This window comes from Choloepus didactylus, chromosome 9 (genome assembly GCF_015220235.1).
Source record: "Choloepus didactylus isolate mChoDid1 chromosome 9, mChoDid1.pri, whole genome shotgun sequence".
Classification (NCBI taxonomy): domain Eukaryota; kingdom Metazoa; phylum Chordata; class Mammalia; order Pilosa; family Megalonychidae; genus Choloepus; species Choloepus didactylus.
This window is the reverse complement of record NC_051315.1, coordinates 46,298,330-46,322,507: the sequence shown is the minus strand read 5'-3', so window position 1 is coordinate 46,322,507 and position 24,178 is coordinate 46,298,330. Positions and strand designations below refer to the sequence as shown.

The 24,178-nt window shown below is 37.9% G+C and overlaps 1 protein-coding gene across 2 annotated transcripts in view; it reads left to right on the top strand.

Moving 5' to 3' along the window:
• The window catches only part of CCDC148 (coiled-coil domain containing 148), a 312,951-nt gene that overhangs the window by 163,676 nt on the left and 125,097 nt on the right, over window positions 1-24,178 (top strand). For both annotated transcript variants that reach the window (XM_037848948.1, XM_037848947.1), the window contains one exon: window positions 11,996-12,134. In XM_037848948.1, the coding sequence (XP_037704876.1) occupies window positions 11,996-12,134 (139 nt within the window). The remainder of the gene's footprint in view (window positions 1-11,995; window positions 12,135-24,178) is intronic.

The window sequence follows — 24,178 nt, the reverse complement described above, 5'->3', positions numbered from 1 at the left end:
TACTTGATGAGGTCACAGCAAGTTAAAATATTGGAATCTGAATTACCAGGTAGCATTTTCCTCTGAAAATGTAGCCTCAGAACTGTTGGAAGGTTTCAATTCCTGGACATGTCCAGACTCAGGTTCCACATTTCTGGTCTGGGCTTGTTGTGTCAAGGGTGGTTAATAAGGGGAGAAGTTCTCAGAAACAGCAGCATAATTATTTGCTCATCCATTGTTCACTTGGTCACGTCAGATAGATAACTCACTCAACCAACATCCTGGGTCACTGTAATTCCCATTTTCTCTTGGCACTTTCCAACATGGATTGCTCAACCTAACCTTGAGATTTACATTATTGGGGGTTAATTGTTGTGGAGGATGATTTTATTTTTGTCACTTATCTTTAATAACTTTCTCTTAAAATAAATTATCATTGACAATACCTAATCACTTTATGGCTTAATACTCTTTCTTGAACCATAGACCACATTTGGTGATTGTTCACTGTACTTTGGATTTGTTGTGAGTATAAAATATATTTAAATTTTCTTGGTTATTATGGAATGTATTTTATCTTGTGGAAAAATAGGTCCAAATTCTTCAGGATACTCCAAAAACTAGTCTTAAAGTTTTCCTTTGCTTAATTAATACTCAGTCTGAATACTTATTTCTATGTGATGTTCACGTAAATAAATTCGTAAGAAGTGTATTTAGGAATAGTGGCTAAAATGTCTGGTTCTATTGTTACTATCACCGCAGGCTATACCTGCCTTCTTAACAGAATTGTTTCAGCCAGTTAGAGACTATACAGTGTAATGGTGCATGAGATTACATTTTCAATAGTACAGGAGACCACGAAAAATCTGGGTTTTACAGGATGAAATGGTCAGAGTCGTTCGTCAGAGGTTTCTATTCTTCATTGGCTATGAAATCAAATTAATCTTGAGTAGATGGGAGAAAATGAAAACATAGCAGCTTGACAGATTTCTTTCTAGGACAATGGACATTTTTTTTAAACCTGGGTAATGCACATAGAATTTGTTACTCAAATAATATGTGTAGCTACAAGCAAATAAGTAAAGTCAATATTAAGATTTCTATGGAGAATATTGTCAAATTTTGACATGGCAAGAATTACAATGCCTATTTTATATATCAAGTCAATTCATAATGACAAGTTTTCCCTGCTCCTTATACCTTGAAGTTCACCTGCAGGCAAATCATAACTTGTTAAGGAAATTGCATCAATAGAATGGACACCATAGAGAACTAGTAATGTAAGAAATTATAATTACTATATTCACAGGTTTATGTTTATGTGTCATATTAGCACTATAAAGGACATAGAAATGAACATTGTTAATGTCTAAAAAGTAGCAAACTAAGAAAAAGAACCATCACTCTTCTAAACTATTATAATTTTTTAATGATTACTGGCAGTTGGTTTGAGGTGATAATATAGCATTTTCATGTGGCAATTAAAATTTCAGAAGGCCTCATGAAGATTAATTAAATTTTCCTAATACCATCCCAAAGAAGTAGGCCAGTTTGATTATTCTTGTTTTGGGACCTGGAAATTGAGTTACAAAGTCTATATGAGGCAAACATTTTCAATGCTATTGCATTTAAAAATGTTTTTGCCCCTAACAATGCCCATTTATGAAGTGAAGTATAAAGAGGTTATATGGAAGCAGATATCTGCTCAATGTAAGGAATTTTCGGTCTAAATTAGAGGATACAATTTATTTGCAGGTAATCTTTCCTGGATGATTCTACTTACTTGAGTTTGAGGTGTTTTTTGTTTTGTTTTGTTTTGTTTTCCTCATAAAAATGGCCCTTGGTGTCTGGACAGCTGTCTGTCCCCAAACAGCTGAGGAGTATTACTTTGCTACTGGTATCTGGCCACCGTTGACCTGCATCTCTTTCATCTCTGCATCCCTTCGTAGTATTTTCCTTCCAAAACAATATTAGGAAGCCACCATTTAAAAGTCATTTTTCTTCTCTTCAATTAGCTATCAGTTAAGAAGTCATTAGCTGTGAATAACAGAATACTCAGACAACTCAAAGTAATTTAAACAATCAAGACATTTCTTATGTTATTTAACAAGAACTCAAAAGGTAGAGAAGTCCAAGCACAATGTAGTCTGGTTTCCTGTACTCTCTTGCCCTGCCTTCCAGCAGGGTAGGTGACTTCTTCCCAGATGTTCCATAAAGCATCATTCAGAAGCAGAAAGGGAACTTTTCATCCTTGGAACTCTTTTTAAGAACTAGGAAATCTTTGCCCCAGGACACTTCTCACATTTTATTCATTAGAATTTGGTCTCTGGTCCATGCCTATGCCAAACACTGGGTAGAGGAAGGGGACATTTGTGAATGACTAAAGATAAACCAAGATTCACTTCCAGGGTGGGACATGGGATCCATCTTCCTTTAAACAGGGAGGATGGTAGATCCTGAATAAAATCAGGATTCTGGTGGGCAGAAGGCAGAGATAGTGGTAATGTCTGCTATAACTACCTTTTTCCTTACACTTCTTGTGAATATAATGATTTAAAAAATTTTAAAAATTTAAAATTTAGTGTATGGGGTAATTGAGCCCCACAATATTACTTTTAACAGGTATTTTAATCTTGGTCATATTATCCCAAAACTGTCATTAGGAATTATATTGCCTCTTGAAACTAGTGGTTTCTAGGGAACAAAGTGTGGCTTAGGAGGTTTGCCATCATCCCCGCTACTCAACCTCCAAAAAACAGACATTCTAAGTAAAAACTGAGCTTTCTATGCAAACCATCTTAAAAAAAATTTAAATAAAAGCAATGTGCCTGCTTTGAAAATGCAGCTTCCAAATAAGTCCCCTAGCCTCTTCCAACCCATTCCTTATGCCTCCTATACGAAATTCTGGAGTCATCACTTTTAGAACCCTGTCATATTTTCACTTTCTTATCTACCTTTCAGAAGAATGAGGCTTTGGATGCTGTTAAAAATTCTGGCTTTACCCTATGGGTCACTATTTAAAAATTTTTTTGATTCTTCAATCCAATGAATTTTGAATATATTCCTGAGTGACCACTTTACTTTGGTTGTTAGCTCTCTGCTCAGTAGCCAGACTCAGTGGATCCTGGGAGTTCTTGAAGTTAGAACTGGTAAGTGGGAATGATCTCCTGGGAAAGAGAATGCACATAACCAACAAAATCCAAAGAGAAGATTCTGCTGATCAGAAATTGGTCTGGGGCCAGGGAATTCCATCTAATTCAGGTTGAAAATAAAATATGGATTTATATTTGGACAGTGGGCCTGGGGTGGAGTTCTGGGTGATGGGAAACTTTCAAGATCCAGACTGATTAACTTGGGGCTTTGGATGGGTCTGGTTCAGAAAGACACCATTGAAAAGTGAAGTAGAGTTGTATTTTCCATAGGCTCAGACCCTGTGCAGGCAGACAAGAGGATTGTGTCAGAGGTATCTTTTATCCACATTAATTCAATGGTGGCTCACTGCAATCCTGCTTCTTAGTGGAGGAGCAGAAAGTGTCTCCTGACACTGTTATACTTTAAAAGATAATAGTTTTTCTTCTGGCCAGATCTGCTATGGCCATTTGCCAATTTCAAGGCAATCGTCAGATGCTGATTAATTCATCAGTTAACTTCAGGAGGCACTGATTACCATTTTGTCTGGACAGCTCCCTTCACTCTGATGAAGTATAGAACAGCATTCAACCAAATTGTAAACACAATGCTTAGTTTCATAGACTTATTTCCACTGTTAAAGTACCACTGCCATCCTACGTATCTTGTTTGTCACTGTTATCCCCCCACCCAAATGTATTTTGATGTCATGGAACCAGAACCTAAGGGAAGTGGCTTAAATGGGACTATGATGAAAACTTGTAGCTAAGTTAATTTTAATTCTATTTAGGGTCTTTGAAATGATTCAAACAAGTAGCATTAAGGGAGACATTCGTCCATTGTGAGGTTGAATTTTCACTGTCCTGTCATCCTCTTTTTCTGAATTACCTGTTTTATCTTACTTCCTGAGAAATCGTAATGATAGGATATCTGTACACTTCAATGTTTAGGGACCAGGGGTGGTGGGTGAAAGGTAAGTGGTAAATACCTCACCCTTCTGCAGGCTGGAATTTCTCTATGTGTTAGAAGTGCTTAATAAACCTTCAAAATGTAAAATCTTGGTGTGCTGTGATAATGATGAAAGTTGTAAAGCATTTTAAATGAGAAAATTTGCATGGACAAAAAAGAAATAGAAATTGCAGAGCCCTGCCAAAGATCTTTTGTCTGATGATATTTAAGAATTGCAAAAGTATGGAATAATTCTAAAATTTTCTTTAAAATGATAGTCACTTTTAACATTCAGAAAGTTTGTAAGGAATCAGAATATTTTTCAGTCTCTGTTCTACTTAGCTAGTTCTGTCATAATCAACAGCAAACAGTGAAATTAAACAGGAAACTTTGTAAGGGAAAACTATTCAGCTATTTTATGTAGATTTTTCTGTATAATGAAAAGATAAATATCCAGATTTGAATTTAGAAATGCAGATACATTGAATTTAACTTTATTTTAGAGATTAAAAGATCATGTTTCTCAGAAACGGCAACTTTGTCATTATAAAGAGGTTATTATATTTGAATATTCCTCTTAGATTTTTACTGTCCATGAGGCTCAGCATAACTACATCAGCAGGAGTTTGCTTCCTCACAAGCAGCATTTCTAATGGAGATGTATGACTGTGCCATTAGTGTTGCCAATGGGAATATTTATCTCTGGTTTTAAGCCTGCAGCTTTGGAAACTGCTATAAATACTCTAAAAATAGTAATATTGTGGGTATTTACATATCATTTCTTTCAAACATGGTCTAGAAAAGTGGCTTCCAATTAGTGTAATTGTGGTAATTGGAAAAAGCTGTTGGGATGTGAGGCTTCTAAAATCAACAAGGGCAAAATGAATGTGATCGCTATTCACAGCATTCTTGCTTTGAAATATCTGGTTTTAATGTTATATCGTCATTTCATATGTTTAAGTGGTTCCAATGTTGTCACTAAAATGGCACCTTATTAATACATTCATGCAATGTATAAAAATGCACTGAGTGCCACAGATTTCCCTGCTGCTATATTTATTTATAGCAATGTACACTGCTTAATGTGTGCTTTTATTCCAAAAACATTTTTGTAAATGTTTGCTATTTGCACTTTCTCTTTGAGAACAGCCGCAATCTTGCACCGCCGCTCAGTATGAGAGATCATCAAAGCAACTAGTTTAGAAGTAATTCTCCATTTACCAAAGGATTTAATTTTTTTTTTTTAAATTATGGGTAAGATTGCTTTAGATTATCTTAGGTTGGGTTCTGTAGAAGCAAAGTCAAGATCGAAATTCCTGGAACACGTGATTTAGTGGAAGATGCTCTCAGGAGAAGGGGAGTGAGGAAAGTAGGAATAGGGCAAGGGAAAATGGCTAAGCAAGGAGGAAGTCTCAGTTCAGATTGGCTGCAGTCTGATCCCATAGTGAAACCCTGGAACACAAATGCTACCACAGAGTTGGTCCCATCTTAAGAGAAGTGGGCTGGCCTTCTGGACCCCTGTGTCAGTCAGTCATTGGCTGTAGTTCACCCTTGAAAGGGCGCAGGAGATAACCTCCCAGGTGAGGCAGTGCCTAATTGGCCAAGCGCAATTCTTCAGAGAAGGGGGGCATCTGTGCGTTATCAGCCAAGACTCCAGCATCTTGATGACTGCTAGTAAAGGAGATCTGGGCAGAGCCCCAACAGTATCCATTACATAGATAAATGACAATTTGAAATAATGGGAAATTTGTTGGACCTAGTGTCTGTCAGTTCCTCCTCCCCAGCACACAAACACAAACATACACACAGACATATCTGTAATCAAATAGAGGTGTAAATTCAAATGATTATAAAGGATAGATATGAAGGCATGGACTTCAAGTCTGTTCTCTTGTTATTGCTTGCACAATAGAATAGAGAATTTATGTGGCTAAATCTGACATTATAATGCATTAATATTACCATGCATGAAGATGGGTCCTTGAGAGAGGACCTGAGATATTGTCCATAGACTTTTAAAATTTAACTTAAAAAAAAAAAATCTTTACTGTTTAGAGCAGTTGTAGATTAACAGAAAAAGCATGCAGAAAAGTACAGAGTTCCCATATATCCCCCACATGCAGTGTTCCCTATTAACATTTTGCATTAGTGCGATACACTTGTTAGAATTGATGAACCAGTATTATATCAACTAAAGTCTATAGTTTACATTAGGATACACTCTTTGTCTTATTCAGTTCTATGGGTTTTACTTAAAATTTTTATTGTGATAACATAAATACAACCTAAATTTCCCCTTTTAACCACATTCAAATATATAATTCAGTGTTATTAATTACATTCACACTGTTGTGCTACCATCACCACCATCCATTACCAAAACTTTTCCATCATCCCAAACAGAAACTCTGGACCTATTAAGCATTAGCTCCCCATTTCCCACTCCTGACTCCTGCCCCTGGTAGCCTGTATTCTGGTTTCTGACTTTAAAAATTTGTTTATTCTGATTATTTAATATATTTCATATTTGAGATAATACAGTATGTTTCCTTTCGTGTTTGGCTTATTTGACTCAACATCATTGTTTTCAAGCTTCCTCCATGTTGTAACATAGCATGCATCAGAACTTCATTCCTTTTTATGGCTGAATAATATTCCTTTGTATAAATACACAGACACAGACACACAGTATATTCTATATTGATGGTGATTTAAATGCCTAACACCTCAGGCAAAGTGTCTTCCCTGCTTAATTATACTATTTGAAATTATTTGTTTGAGAAGCCTTGGTCTATATATGCTGTTTTTTTAATAGCCTCTAGTTTGCATTGAATTTAATTTTCCCCCAATACCACCATATTTTTAACACCTTGCAAAGTTCACATTTATTTGTTTTCCCTCATATAAAAACATATTTTTACCTTTTATCACAATGTTGAGCACTCTAGGTTTCACTGAGTTATACAGTCCTGGTCTTTATCTTTCCTCTTTCTTTCTGATGTCCCACATGCTCCTAACCTTCCTCTTTCAACCATATTCACAGTCATCTTTATTCAGTGTACTTACAGTGCTGTGCTACCATCACCCAAGATTGTGTTCCAAACCTCTCCTGTATTTTCCTATCTGTCTGCAGCGTTCCCTTTAGTATTTCCTGTAGCGCAGGTATCTTGTTCACAAACTCTGTCATTGTCTGTTTGTCAGAAAATATTTTAAACTCTCCCTCATATTTGAAGGACAGTTTTACTGGATATAGGATTCTTGGGTGGTGGTTTTTCTCTTTCAGTATCTTAAATATATCACCCCACTTCCTTCTTGCCTCCATGGTTTCTGCTGAGAAATCCGCACATAGTCTTATCAAGCGTCCTTTGTATGTGATGGATCGCTTTTCTCTTGCTGCTTTCAGGATTCTCTTTGTCTTTGACGTTTGATCATCTGATTATTAAGTGTCTTGGCGTAGGCCTATTCAGTTCTATTCTGTTTGGGGTACACTGTGATTCTTGGATCTGCAATTTTATGTCTTTCATAAAAAATGGAAATTTTCATTGATTATTTCCTCTCTTATTGCTTCTGCGCTCTTTCCCTTCTCTTCTCCTTCTGGGACACCCACGATAGGTACATTCATGCATTTCATGTTGTCATTCAGTTCCCTGAGATGTTGCTCATATTTTTCCATTCTTTTCCCTATCTGTTCTTTTGTATGTAGGCTTTCAAGTGTCTTGTTCACCAGTTCCTGAGTGTTTTCTTCTGCCTCTTGAGATCTGCTGTTTTATGTCTCCATTGTGTCTTTCATCTCTTGTGTTGTGCCTTTCATTTCCATAGATTCTGCCAGTTGTTTTTTTTCTAACTTTTGATTTCTACCGTATAGTTGTCCAGTGTTTTCATTGTACACTTCATATCTTTTTCCATATCTTCCCTAAACTTTTTGAATTGACTTATTATTAGTTGTTTAAATTTCTGTATCTCAGTTGAAGTGTAAGTTTGTTCCTTTGACTGGGCCATAACTTCGTTTTTATTAGTGTAAGTTGTAGTTTTCTGTTGTCTAGGCATCTGGTTTCCTTGGTTACCCCAATCAGGTATTCCCAGACCAGAGTGGGCTCAGATCTCAGAAGGGGGCAATATTCAGTATCAGGTCTTCCTGAAGGTGTGTCTTAGGAGATTGAAACACCCTGTGAGGCCTCAAGCCACTGTGCTTTTCCTATCCTGCTCAACAGGTGGCACCTGTCAGCCTGTAGCTCCTGATTGGTGTAAGGAGGTGTGGCCTCCTTAGTCCTTAGTTTCTGTTTGGCTGTTTGCCCCCAGACTCTGGGGCCTGGTTCTGAATGGAAGGCTGGTAGTAGAGCTGGGCACCACCTCCTTCCTCTTAGGGAAGATACACCCCTTAGGGAATGTTCATTTGCATTTAAATAGGCTCTTTGTCTCTCTGACTCTGCTATCTCCACCCTTGTCTGGGTCAGAGAGCTCCAAATTGAAATGGCTGTGGCTTTCTCTACTGAGCCACCCAGGTTGAGAGAGAGAAAAAAAGGGACAGAAAGCCCCCCTTCAGGGCCAGTCCATGGTCCCCCCAGCTTCACCCATCGGCCAGAGAGAGCACCCAGTCCTCTGGGCTCCCCCTCCCAGCACAAAGAAGTCTGCCAGCTCTTTAAGGTCAGTCATCACTAAAAGCCTCTGTCTGCTTGTTGGGGATTTGTAGCTTGTATTGAGCAGCTCTTGTTTGTCAATCAAAACCCCAGTTGGAGCTGGACTGAGGTATATTTGCTTGTTCAGAGAGTGCTGCTCTCTATCACAGTGAAGTTTTGCCGTGCAGGCTCTCGGTGCAGGTCCGCAGTCTTTACTTACAGATTTTATGCTGCGATCTCAGACATTTCTCCCAATCCAGGTTGGTGTATGATGTGTGGACAGTCACTTTTGTCCCTCAGCAGTTATTCCAGATTATTTACTAGTTGTTCCTGGTTGTTTATTAGTTGTTTCAGGGGAACTAACTTCCACTCCTCTTTATGCCACCATCTTATTTCTCCTATATGCTGTTTTAGTTTCCAGACTAAAATACCATGCAATGGATTCACCTAACAGTAAATTTATTGGTTCACAATTTCAGAGGCTAGAGGCTTGCTTCCTCCTGGGGTCAGTATCTTGTGGCTATCCTGCAATATTTGAGATTCCCTGGCTTTTTCATCACATGGCAATGCACATGGTAGCATCTTCTCGTTTCTCTTCCAGGTTCGGTTGACTTCCAGCCTCTTGCTTCACAGGCCTTCCTTTATGTGTCCAATTTCCTTTGCTTATAAGGACTTCAGCTATATTGGATTAAAGCCCACCCTCTTTCAATTTGGGCACCACTTAACTAATAACATCTTCCTAGGTCTTATTTATAAATGGGTTCACATCCACAGTACCAAGGGTTGGGGCCTGAACATGCCTTTTGTGGGGGACATGACTCAATCCCCAACATGTGCATAACTAATTCAATCAGGACCAAAACCCTTAATGTGGTCAGTGAATGAACCCATCTCAAATTCTTTCTTTGCAGTTGATTATTAGGTTATACTTAAGTACTTTGTTCTTATTCTTGGTTGTGGTAGCTTTGGGTTATATATTCCAGAAAAACTTAATCCATTTGTGGGTGTGGACCCATTGTAAATAAGGTCTCTTCAAGATGTTACTTCAGTTAAGACAGGGCCCAAATGAATCAGGTTAGGTCTTAATCTGGATTATTGGAGTCCTGTATAAGCAGAGTGAAAGTCAATCAGGGAGAAAGCCACAGGAAGCAGCCAGAAGCTGGAAGTCAGTGGAACCCAGAAGAGAAGAGAAAAGCCAAGATAGGCCACCATGTGCATTGCCATGTGAGAGAAAATCCAAGGACTAAGGATCTCTGACAGCCAGCCCCAGAATGCCACAGTTTTCTGGGAGAAAGCATCCCCTTGATAACTCCTTGATTTTGAACTTCTTCTAACTTCAAAACCATGAGCCCATAAATTCCTGTTGTTTAAGACAACCCATTGTGTGGTATTTGCTTTAGCTGCCAGGAAATTAAAACCCTGGTAGACCACTCAAACCTCAGCTCCCTCCCTTATTGCCCTACTTCTCCCTTAACCCCCCTTTCCTCACTATCATGTGGCAGGTAGGGAAGATTTTCTTGTTTGAAAATAATTTTCTTTTCTTTCTTCCTGCTTCCCAGAATAATGAAATGCTTTATAAAAACTAAGTAACTTTGTATGAGGACGATGGAATTCCCCTTAGTATCTGTGCTGGTTTGAATGTATTATGTCCCCCAGAAAAAACCATATTTTTGATGCAATCTTGTGGGGCAGACATATTAGTGGGGATTAAGTTGGAACATTTGGACTAAGTTGGTTGCATGGAAATGCGCCCCACCCAACTGTAGGTGATAACTCTGATGAGGTATTTCCATGGAGGCATGGCCCCACCCATTCAGGGTGGGCCTTGATCAGTGGAGCCATATAAATGGTCTGACAAACAGAAGGAACTCAGTGCAGCTGTAAGTGACATTTTGAAGAGGAGCTACAGTCAAGAGGGACACTTTGAAGAATGCTTTGGAACTGAGAGAGGAGCTTCAGCTTACAGAGACACTTTGGAGATGGCCTCTGAAAGCAGACTTTTGCTCCAGAGAAGCTAAGAGAGGACAAATGCCCCAAGAGCAACTAAGAGTGACATTTTTGAGGAGCTGAGGCCTAGAGAGGAATGTCCTGGGATAAAGTCATTTTGAAAACAGAACTTGGAGCAGACACTGGCCACGTGCCTTCCCAGATCACAGAGGTTTTCCGGATGCCATCTGCCATCCTCCAGTGAAGGTACCAATTGTTGATGCCTTACCTTGGACACTTTATGGCCTTAAGACTGTAACTGAATAACCAAATAAACCCCCTTTTATAAAAGCCAATCCATCTCTGGTGTTTTGCATTCTGGCAGTATTAGCAAACTAGAACAGTATCACTGACTTAAAGAGTGTTTTATTCTGTTTTCAGTTGTCACATATTTTTCAGGGGCATGGAAGACATATCTTTGAATTGCACAATTAACTTTCAAGCAGCAGACTACTGATATAGTAGAAATAAACAATAGCAAGTTTCCATCTTGGATCAAAGAAATATTTGTTGCTAATAATATTCCTTCTGATTGCATCTGTATTTGATTATTCTAATTTATTAAATAACAATAATAATATGCAAATAAATTCAGGATACAAAGAAAATAGATTAATTCAGTTTAGAGTTCAAGCTGATATTGCAACTTTTTCACTCTTCTTAAGGCTACACTAATACTTTTTCTTTATATAGAACATAAACCAGGCCAGTGACTAGGGGTGTTCCGGAAAAAAAAGGCCTTTTGGAAGCATCGTGGATATGACTGTTGGGAAGGTGACTCAAAGGGAGCCCATTTAGAAATGCGTTCTTTAGTGATATGAAATTTAACTACCAATCTCTAGTTTTACCCCCACCAACCAAGAAGTCGAGAGGATAAAGTTAAAAGATAATTTTAGACTTGCATTTAAAGTCAAACCTTAAATAAATGCTTTCCTCAGACTTTACTTTTGTTGAATAAACAAAATTCCTTTTTAATTGATATGTATAATAATTTATTTTCCAAATTTTGTTTATTTCATCCATTGTGATTTTTAAAATATCTTTTTTGCAAAATGAAATTAAAATTTAAAAATATTATGTCTAATTGTCACATTTCTTCAAATTATACCTGGGATTCATGGCAAGACCAAATACAGGATTGAAATAACCTATTATATTTATTACAGTTGAGAACCTTTTCTATACCCAATATCAAATTTGGCTAATGTATGTAAAAAAAAATACCACAGAACTTCACTTTACATAATTATTATCACTTGCTAATAGCTTGATAATTTAAAATTCTTCAAGCTTCCACAATTGTTTAATAATATTTTGTGATTTTTTTTTTCTTCCAGAAACTTCCATTTAAATAAAGAAGACCACTGGATTTACCAGGCTATTTTGGATCAGTATCCTAGAGATGTCTTTGGTAGAAGAACTCTATATCTGGACATGTTACAAAGATATTTTCCCCACAAATCTAGGTATGATCTGGTAAGTGTTGGACCCTGCATACTGGCAAGTTAAATTGTTTTAGTGGTCAATAAATAGAAAACAAAAAATATATATATATTTTTTAATTGTGCTCTAAAAGTTAGTTTTTCCAAGGCTGTTTTTTTTTTTTTTTTTTTTTTTTCCAATAATGGAGTTATAGGTTGAAAGTCTGTGCAGGTCATATTTCGACTCTACAGTACATTTGAAGGTAGGAGAGTTCTGTGGCAACATTTAATCCCTCTGTGCCTAGTAGCCCTAGAGATCGTTCCAGTGACTCCTGAAGTTGCTCTGCTACTGTTTGACCCTCAGGTGACCAATCACCTGCCTACTCTCAGGGGTTCTGCTACTGCCAGGGGTTGCCTGAAAGTGGGATGCCTATTCCCCAATGCATTGAGCCTGCCATGCCTCAGTGTATGTATCTCTGTGTGTGTGTGTGTGTGTGTGTGTGTGTGTGTATGTGTGTGTGTGTGTATACATACATACATGCACACAAATTTATAGGCAAGGCCAGAGGCTGGAAATTACAGTGAGAGTGATGTTGAATATTGAGTTCAAATTCTTTATGCTAGAAAGTCAACAAGGAGTGAAGGGTATAGGCCTTGAGGCAGAATTCCTTCTGATCCCTGGAACCCTCAGTTCTTGCTGTTTAAGAGCTCCAAATGATTGGATGTGGCACACCATATTATGGATGTTAATCTCCTTTGCTTAAAGTCAACTGGTTGTGGATGCTAATCCCATTGTGTACTTAATATCCTCACAGTAACAATTAGGCCAGTGTGTGCTTGAGCAAATGCCTGGGCATCACAACCTTCCAAATTGACACATAAAATTAACAATCACAGCAAGTAATAATACTAATGTGTATAGAAGTTACAGTGTGTCAGTCATGTGTAACTCCTTTAACACATACAATGGATGAGAGAGGTACTACTGTTATACTTATTTTATAGATGAGGAAGCTGAAGCAAAGACCACACAGTGGGTATAATTATCCTATTCCATCTTCTCATATCTTCTCCCACCCTTCCTTTTATAACAGATGCTTGTTATATAAGGAATATGTTTATAATAAATACTCCACTCTGGATTTTCAAAAATTCTTAATTTATTAAATTAATTCTCTTTCTTTTTATTCCCTGTTGATTCTACTTGCTTCTGTTACCAGCTGTCATTTTTAACTTAATAGATTTTTGTATTTTCCTACTATTAACATGATAAAGATTTTTCCATTTCCTTCTTATAGGGAATTGATTATATGCATTTCCACATAATGTATGCTTGCTTTCTTAATGTTTTATAGGTGTTAAGTTTACTTTTGGCTTTAAGAAACAAAGCTAAGAGGTTTACAGAAAAGATTTTAGTAGCTGATATTTGGTTTAAGTCAGGTCGTAGTCGGTTTTATTGTGTTCCTAATTAACCATATATAAAGTATTATTTTAGGTAGGACCTACCTTATCCTTTTGCTAGGTTCTTTTGTCACATCATTTAGGGGTTAAATAATGTGTCAAATTCAGAGGCTGTGTCTATACTGGAAAAACAAAGAATTATGGGAAGTCATCAACATGGTGGTAGAAGACATTCTCTGAAAAAAAACTCCACAGAGATTCAGTGAATAAAAGGACAAACTACACATGTTTAGAACTCTGGAGGATGATAGAGTCTAGAGAGGACTCTACAAATGCAGAATTAATGAAAGAGAAAAATATCAGGTAGGAAAAAACTGTGTGAACATACAGAAGAATTTGAAAATATAAAAAGAAACATAAAAATTAATGGGGATGAAAGGCACAATAGTAGAGATTAAAAATACACTATAGGCATACAACAGCAGATTTGAACAGGCAGAAGAAAGAATCAACAAACTAGAAGACAGGATAATCAAAATCATGCAGTCAAAAGAACAGACTGAGAAAAGAATAGAGATAGCGGAGGCGGGGCAAGATGGCAGACTGGTGAGCTGTATGTTTTAGTTACTCCTCCAGGAAAGTAGGTAGAAAGCCAGGAACTGCGTGGACTGGACACCACAGAGCAATCTGACTTTGGGCATACTTCATACAACACTCATGAAAACGTGGAACTGCTGAGATCAGCGAAATCTGTAAGTTTTTGCGGCCAGGGGACCCGCGCCCCTCCCTGCCAGGCTCAGTCCCGGGGGAGGAGGGGCTGTCAGCTCCGGGAAGGAGAAGGGAGAACTGCAGTGGCTGCCCTTATCGGAAACTCATTCTACTGATTAAAACTCCAACCATAGATAGACTGAGACCAGACACCAGAGAATCTGAGAGCAGCCAGCCCAGCAGAGAGGAGACAGGCATAGAAAAAAAACAACACGAAAAACTCCAAAATAAAAGCGGAGGATTTTTGGAGTTCTGGTGAACATAGAAAGGGGAAGGGCCCTGAGGCGCATATGCAAATCCCGAAGAAAAGCTGATCTCTCTGCCCTGTGGACCTTTCCTTAATGGTCCTGGTTGCTTTGTCTCTTAGCATTTCAATAACCCATTAGATTTCTGAGGAGGGCCAGTTTTTTTTTTTTTTTTTTTAATCCTTTTTTCTTTTTCTAAAACAATTACTCTAAGAAGCCCAATACAGAAAGCTTCAAAGACTTGCTATTTGGGCAGGTCAAGTCAAGAGCAGAACTAGGAGAGCTCTGAGACAAAACGCAATAATCCAGTGGCTGAGAAAATTCACTAAACACCACAACTTCCCAAGAAAAGGGGGGTGTCCGCTCACAGCCATCATCCTGGTGGACAGGAAACACTCCTGCCCATCGCCAGCCCCATAGCCCAGAACTGCCCCAGACAACCCATTGTGACGGAAGTGCTTCAAATAACAGGCACACACCACAAAACTGGGCGTGGAAATTAGCCTTCCCTGCAACCTCAGCTGATTGTCCCAGAGATGGGAAGGTAGAGCAGTGTGAATTAACAAAGCCCCATTCAGCCATCATTTCAGCAGACTGGGAGCCTCCCTACACAGCCCAGCAGCCCAGAACTGCCCTGGGGGGACGGCATTCACCTGTGACATAGCACAGCCATCCCTCAACAGAGGACCCGGGGTGCACGGCCTGGAAGAGGGGCCCACTTGAAAGTCTCAGGAGCCATACGCCAATACCAAGGACTTGTGGGTCAGTGGCAGAGACAAACTGTGGCAGGACTGAACTGAAGGATTAGACTATTGCAGCAGCTTTAAAAATCTAGGATCACCAGGGAGATTTGATTGTTAGAGCCACCCCCCTCTCCCCGACTGCCCAGAAACACGCCCCATATACAGGGCAGGCAACACCAACTACACACGCAAGCTTGGTACACCAATTGGACCCCACAAGACTCACTCCCCCACTCACCAAAAAGGCTAAGCAGGGGAGAACTGGCTTGTGGAGAACAGGTGGCTCGTGGATGCCACCTGCTGGTTAGTTAGAGAAAGTGTACTCCACGAAGCTGTAGATCTGATAAATTAGAGATAAGGACTTCAATTGGTCTACAAATCCTAAAAGAACCCTATCAAGTTCAGCAAATGCCACGAGGCCAAAAACAACAGAAAATTATAAAGCATATGAAAAAACCAGACGATATGGATAACCCAAGCCCAAGCACCCAAATCAAAAGACCAGAAGAGACACAGCACCTAGAGCAGCTACTCAAAGAACTAAAGATGAACAATGAGACCATAGTACGGGAGATAAAGGAAATCAAGAAGACCCTAGAAGAGCATAAAGAAGACATTGCAAGACTAAATAAAAAAATGGATGATCTTATGGAAATTAAAGAAACTGTTGACCAAATTAAAAAGATTCTGGACACTCATAGTACAAGACTAGAGGAAGTTGAACAACGAATCAGTGACCTCGAAGATGACAGAATGGAAAATGAAAGCATAAAAGAAAGAATGGGGAAAAAAATTGAAAAACTCGAAATGGACCTCAGGGATATGATAGATAATATGAAACGTCCAAATATAAGACTCATTGGTGTCCCAGAAGGGGAAGAAAAGGGTAAAGGTCTAGGAAGAGTATTCAAAGAAATTGTTGGGGAAAACTTCCCAAATCTTCTAAATAACATAAATACACAAATCATAAATGCTCAGCGAACTCCAAATAGAATAAATCCAAATAAACCCACTCCGAGACATATACTGATCACACTATCAAACACAGAAGAGAAGGAGCAAGTTCTGAAAGCAGCAAGAGAAAAGCAATTCACCACATACAAAGGAAACAGCATAAGACTAAGTAGTGACTACTCAGCAGCCACCATGGAGGCAAGAAGGCAGTGGCACGATATATTTAAAATTCTGAGTGAGAAAAATTTCCAGCCAAGAATACTTTATCCAGCAAAGCTCTCCTTCAAATTCGAGGGAGAGCTTAAATTTTTCACAGACAAACAAATGCTGAGAGAATTTGCTAACAAGAGACCTGCCCTACTGGAGATACTAAAGGGAGCCCTACAGACAGAGAAACAAAGAAAGGACAGAGAGACTTGGAGAAAGGTTCAGTACTAAAGAGATTCGGTATGGGTACAATAAAGGATATTAATAGAGAGAAGGGAAAAATATGACAAACATAAAGCAAAGGATAAGATGGCTGATTCAAGAAATGCCTTCACGGTTATAACGTTGAATGTAAATGGATTAAACTCCCCAATTAAAAGATATAGATTCGCAGAATGGATCAAAAAAAAATGAACCATCAATATGTTGCATACAAGAGACTCATCTTAGACACAGGGACACAAAGAAACTGAAAGTGAAAGGATGGAAAAAAATATTTCATGCCAGCTACAGCCAAAAGAAACCAGGTGTAGCAATATTAATCTCAGATAAAATAGACTTCAAATGCAGGGATGTTTTGAGAGACAAAGAAGGCCACTACGTACTAATAAAAGGGGCAATTCAGCAAGAAGAAATAACAATCATAAATGTCTATGCACCCAACCAAGGTGCCACAAAATACATGAGAGAAACACTGGCAAAACTAAAGGAAGCAATTGATGTTTCCACAATAATTGTGGGAGACTTCAACACATCACTCTCTCCTATAGATAGATCAACCAGACAGAAGACCAATAAGGAAATTGGAAACCTAAACAATCTGATAAATGAATTAGATTTAACAGACATATACAGGACATTACATCCCAAATCACCAGGATACACATACTTTTCTAGTGCTCATGGAACTTTCTCCAGAATAGATCATATGCTGGGACATAAAACAAGCCTCAATAAATTTAAAAAGATTGAAATTATTCAAAGCACATTCTCTGACCACAATGGAATACAATTAGAAGTCAATAACCATCAGAGACTTAGAAAATTCACAAGTACCTGGAGGTTAAACAACACACCCCTAAACAATCAGTGGGTTAAAGAAGAAATAGCAAGAGAAATTGCTAAATATACAGAGACGAATGAAAATGAGAACACAACATACCAAAACCTATGGGATGCAGCAAAAGCAGTGCTAAGGGGGAAATTTATAGCACTAAACGCATATATTAAAAAGGAAGAAAGAGCCAAAATCAAAGAACTAATGGATCAACTGAAGAAGCTAGAAAATGAACAGCAAACCAATCCTAAACCAAGTACAAGAAAAGAAATAACAAGGATTAAAGCAGAAATAAATGACATAGAGAACAAAAAAACAATAGAGAGGATAAATATCACCAAAAGTTGGTTCTTTGAGAAGATCAACAAGATTGACAAGCCCCTAGCTAGACTGACTAAATCAAAAAGAGAGAAGACACATATAAACAAAATAATGAATGAAAAAGGTGACATAACTGCAGATCCTGAAGAAATTAAAAAAATTATAAGAGGATACTATGAACAACTGTATGGCAACAAACTGGATAATGTAGAGGAAATGGACAATTTCCTGGAAACATATGAACAACCTAGACTGACCAGAGAAGAAATAGAAGACCTCAACCAACCCATCACAAGCAAAGAGATCCAATCAGTCAGCAAAAATCTTCCCACAAATAAATGCCCAGGGCCAGATGGCTTCACAGGGGAATTCTACCAAACTTTCCAGAAAGAACTGACACCAATCTTACTCAAACTCTTTCAAAACATTGAAGAAAATGGAACACTACCTAACTCATTTTATGAAGCTAACATCAATCTAATACCAAAACCAGGCAAAGATGTTACAAAAAAGGAAAACTACCGGCCAATCTCCCTAATGAATATAGATGCAAAAATCCTCAACAAAATACTTGCAAATCGAATCCAAAGACACATTAAAAAAATCATATGCCATGACCAAGTGGGGTTTATTTCAGGCATGCAAGGATGGTTCAACATAAGAAAATCAATCAATGTATTACAACACATTAACAAGTCAAAAGGGAAAAATCAATTGATCATCTCAATAGATGCTGAAAAAGCATTTGACAAAATCCAACATCCCTTTTTGATAAAAACACTTCAAAAGGTAGGAATTGAAGGAAACTTCCTCAACATGATAAAGAGCATATATGAAAAACCCACAGCCAGCATAGTACTCAATGGTGAGAGACTGAAAGCCTTCCCTCTAAGATCAGGAACAAGACAAGGATTCCCGCTGTCACCACTGTTATTCAACATTGTGCTGGAAGTGCTAGCCAGGGCAATCCGGCAAGACAAAGAAATAAAAGGCATCCAAATTGGACAAGAAGAAGTAAAACTGTCATTGTTTGCAGATGATATGATCTTATATCTAGAAAACCCTGAGAAATCGACGATACAGCTACTAGAGCTAATAAACAAATTTAGCAAAGTAGCGGGATACAAGGTTAATGCACATAAGTCAGTAATGTTTCTATATGCTAGAAATGAACAAACTGAAGAGACACTCAAGAAAAAGATACCATTTTCAATAGCAACTAAAAAAATCAAGTACCTAGGAATAAACTTAACCAAAGATGTAAAAGACCTATACAAAGAAAACTACATAACTCTACTAAAAGAAATAGAAGGGGACCTTAAAAGATGGAAAAATATTCCATGTTCATGGATAGGAAGACTAAATGTCATTAAGATGTCAATTCTACCCAAACTCATCTACAGATTCAATGCAATCCCAATCAAAATTCCAACAACCTACTTTGCAGACTTGGAAAAGCTAGTTATCAAATTTATTTGGAAAGGGAAGATGCCTCGAATTGCTAAAGACACTCTAAAAAAGAAAAACGAAGTGGGAGGACTTACACTCCCTGACTTTGAAGCTTATTATAAAGCCACAGTTACCAAAACAGCATGGTACTGGCACAAAGATAGACATATAGATCAATGGAATCGAATTGAGAATTCGGAGATAGACCCTCAGATCTATGGCCAACTGATCTTTGATAAGGCCCCCAAAGTCACTGAACTGAGTCATAATGGTCTTTTCAACAAATGGGGCTGGGAGAGTTGGATATCCATATCCAAAAGAATGAAAGAGGACCCCTACCTCACCCCCTACACAAAAATTAACTCAAAATGGACCAAAGATCTCAATATAAAAGAAAGTACCATAAAACTCCTAGAAGATAATGTAGGAAAACATCTTCAAGACCTTGTATTAGGCGGCCACTTCCTAGACTTTACACCCAAAGCACAAGCAACAAAAGAGAAAATAGATAAATGGGAACTCCTCAAGCTTAGAAGTTTCTGCACCTCAAAGGAATTTCTCAAAAAGGTAAAGAGGCAGCCAACTCAATGGGAAAAAATTTTTGGAAACCATGTATCTGACAAAAGACTGATATCTTGCATATATAAAGAAATCCTACAACTCAATGACAGTAGTACAGTCGGCCCAATTATAAAATGGGCAAAAGACATGAAAAGACAGTTCTCTGAAGAGGAAATACAAATGGCCAGGAAACACATGAAAAAATGTTCAGCTTCACTAGCTATTAGAGAGATGCAAATTAAGACCACAATGAGATACCATCTAACACCGGTTAGAATGGCTGCCATTAAACAAACAGGAAACTACAAATGCTGGAGGGGATGTGGAGAAATTGGAACTCTTATTCACTGTTGGTGGGACTGTATAATGGTTCAGCCACTCTGGAAGTCAGTCTGGCAGTTCCTTAGAAAACTAGATATAGAGTTACCATTCGACCCAGCGATTGCACTTCTCGGTATATACCCGGAAGATCGGAAAGCAGTGACACGAACAGATATCTGCACGCCAATGTTCATAGCAGCATTATTCACAATTGCCAAAAGATGGAAACAACCCAAATGTCCTTCAACAGATGAGTGGATAAATAAAATGTGGTATATACACAAGATGGAATACTACGCGGCAGTAAGAAGGAACGATCTCGTCAAACATATGACAACATGGATGAACCTTGAAGACATAATGCTAAGCGAAATAAGCCAGGCACAAAAAGAGAAATATTATATGCTACCACTAATGTGAACTTTGAGAAATATAAAACAAATGGCTTATAATGTAGAATGTAGGGGAACTAGCAATAGAGAGCAATTAAGGAAGGGGGAACAATAATCCAAGAAGAACAGATAAGCTATTTAACGTTCTGGGGATGCCCAGGAATGACTATGGTCTGTTAATTTCTGATGGATATAGTAGGAGCAAGCTCACAGAAATGTTGCTATATTATGTAACTTTCTTGGGGTAAAGTAGGAACATGTTGGAAGTTAAGCAGTTATCTTAGGTTAGTTGTCTTTTTCTTACTCCCTTGTTATGGTCTCTTTAAAATGTTCTTTTATTGTATGTTTGTTTTCTTTTTAACTTTTTTTTCATACATTGATTTAAAAAAGAAGGGAAAGTTAAAAAAAAAAACAAGGAAAAAAAAAAGATGCAGTGCCCCCTTGAGGAGCCTGTGGAGAATGCAGGGGTATTGGCCTACCCCACCTCCATGGTTGCTAACATGACCACAGACATAGGGGACTGGTGGTTTGATGGGTTGAGCCCTCTACCACAGGTTTTACCCTTGGGAAGACGGTTGCTGCAAAGGAGAGGCTAGGCCTCCCTATGGTTGTGCCTAAGAGCCTCCTCCCGAATGCCTCTTTGTTGCTCAGATGTGGCCCTGTCTCTCTAGCTAAGCCAACTTGAAAGGTGAAATCACTGCCCTCCCCACTACGTGGGATCAGACACCCAGGGGAGTGAATCTCCCTGGCAACGTGGAATATGACTCCCGGGGAGGAATGTAGACCTGGCATCGTGGGACGGAGAACATCTTCTTGACCAAAAGGGGGATGTGAAAGGAAATGAAATAAGCTTCAGTGGCAGAGAGAATCCAAAAGGAGCCGAGAGGTCACTCTGGTGGGCACTCTTACGCACACTTTAGACAACCCTTTTTAGGTTCTAAAGAATTGGGGTAGCTGGTGGTGGATACCTGAAACTATCAAACTACAACCCAGAACCCATGAATCTCGAAGACAGTTGTATAAAAATGTAGCTTATGAGGGGTGACAAGGGGATTGGGAAAGCCATAAGGACCACACTCCACTTTGTCTAGTTTATGGATGGATGAGTAGAAAAATAGGGGAAGGAAACAAACAGACAAAGGTACCCAGTGTTCTTTTTTACTTCAATTGCTTTTTTACTCTAATTATTATTCTTGTTATTCTTGTGTGTGTGCTAATGAAGGTGTCAGGGATTGATTTGGGTGATGAATGTACAACTATGTAATGGTACTGTGAACAATCGAAAGTACGATTTGTTTTGTATGACTGCATGGTATATGAATATATCTCAATAAAATGAAGATTAATAAAAAAAAAAAAAAGAAAAGAATAGAAAAAATTGGGCAGTGTCTCAAGGATTTGAGTGACAGCATGAAGTGCACAAACATATGCATCATGGGGTCTCAGAAGGAGAAGAGAAGAGAAAAAGGGGCAGAAAAGAATATTTGAAGAAATTATGGCCGAAAATTTCCCAACTCTTATGAAAGATATAAATATACATGTCCAAGAAGTGTAATGTGCTGCAAACAGAATAAATACTAATAGACCTACTCTGAGACATACACTAATCAGAATGTCAAATGACAAATCTAAAGAAAGAATTATGAAAGCAGCAAGAGAAAAGCAATTTGTCACATACAGGTGTATTAGTCAGGATTCTCTAGGAAATAGAACTGATAGGAGATATCTGCAAATATTATGAGATTCATAAAATTGTCTCTTGCAACTGTGGAGATGGCATGAGTCCACATTCCTTAGAGCAGGCTGCACACCTGAAAGAACGACAAAAAAAAACAGCAAACTAATTCCAAAAGAAGCAAAAGGAAAGAAATAACAAAGATTAGAGCAAAAAGAAATGAAATTGAGAATAAAAAACAATAGGACTAAACAAAACTAAAACTTGGTTCTTTGAAAAGATCAATAAAATTGGCAAAACCTTTAGCTAAACTAACAAAGGAAAAAAAGAGAGAAGATACAAATAAATAAAATCAGAAATAAGAGGGGGGCCATTACTACTGACTGCACAGAAATAAAAAAGATCATAAGAAGTTGCTGTGAACAACTGTGTGCCAACAAATTAGACAACTTAGATGAACTGGACAAATTCCTAGAAACACACAACCTACACTGACTCTAGAAGAAATAGAAGACCTTAATAGATCAATTACAAGTAGAGAGATCGAATAAGTCATCAAAAACCTCCCACCAAAGAAAATCCCAGACCAGATGGCTTCACAGGTGAATTCTACCAATCATTCTAAGAAGAATTAATACCAATCCTGCTAAAACTCTTCCAAAACATTGAAGAGGAGGGAACACTACCTGACTAATTCTATAAGGCCAATATCACCCTAATATTTAAGCCTTGTAAAGATACTGTTAAAAAAAAAAAAGAAAATTGCAGAACAGTATGTCTTATGAATAAAGATGCAAAAATCCTCAACAAAATACTGGTAAACTGAATCCAAAAGGACATTAAAAAAATTACATCCCATGATCAAGTGGGTTTCATCCCAGGTATGCAAGGGTGGCTCAACACAAGAAAATTAATATAATATACCACATTCAGAAAATGAAGGGGAAAAACCACAATGATCATCTTGATTTACACAGGAAAGGCATTTGACAAAATCCAACATCTTTCTTGATAAAAACACTTAGAAAAATAGGAATAAAGGGAAACTTCCTTAGCACTATAAAGAGCATATATGAAAAACCCACAGCTAACATCATACTCAATGGTGAAAGACTGAAAGCTTTCCCTCTAAGATCTGGGACAAGAGAAGGATGCTCACTGTCAACACTGTTATTCAACATTGCTCTGAAAGTTCTAGTCAGCAAAGTTAGGCAAGGAAAAGAAATAAAATGTGCCCAAATGGGAAAGGAAGAAGTAAAACTTTCACTATTTGCAGATGACATAATCCTATATAGAGAAAGTCCCCAAAAATCTAAAACAAAGCTACAAAAGCTTATAAATTAATTCTCAAAGTGGCGAGGTACAAGATCAGCATGCAAAAATCAATAATGTTTATATACTTGTAATGAGCAATCTGAGGAGGAAATCAAGAAAAAATTCCATCTACAATAGCAACTGAAAGAGTCAAATTTAACCAAGGATGTAAAGGACTTGTACACAGAAAACAAGAAAACATTGCTAAAAGAAATCAAAGAAGACATAGATAAATGGAAGGAAATTCCATTTTCATGTGTTCTAATACTAAATATCGTTATGATGTCAATTCTAGCAAAAATGATTTACAGATTTGACACAATACCAATCAAAATTTCAATGGCCTACTTTGCATAAATGGAATAGCCAATTATCAAATTTATTTGGATGGGTGACAGGCCCTGAATAGCAAAAAACAGCTTGAAAAATAAGAATGAAGTTAGAGGACTCACACTTCTTGACTTTAAAATATGTTACAAAGCTATATGGTCACAACAGCATGGTACTGGCACAAGGATAAGTATATTGACCAATGAAATTGAACTGAGAGTTCAGAAATAGACCTTCGCATCTATGGCCAATTGATTTTTGACTAGGGTGCCAAGTCCACTCTACTGGGAAAGAATAGTCTCTTTAACAAATAGGTCTGGGAGCATTGGATATTCATATGTAAAAGAATGAAAGAGGGTCC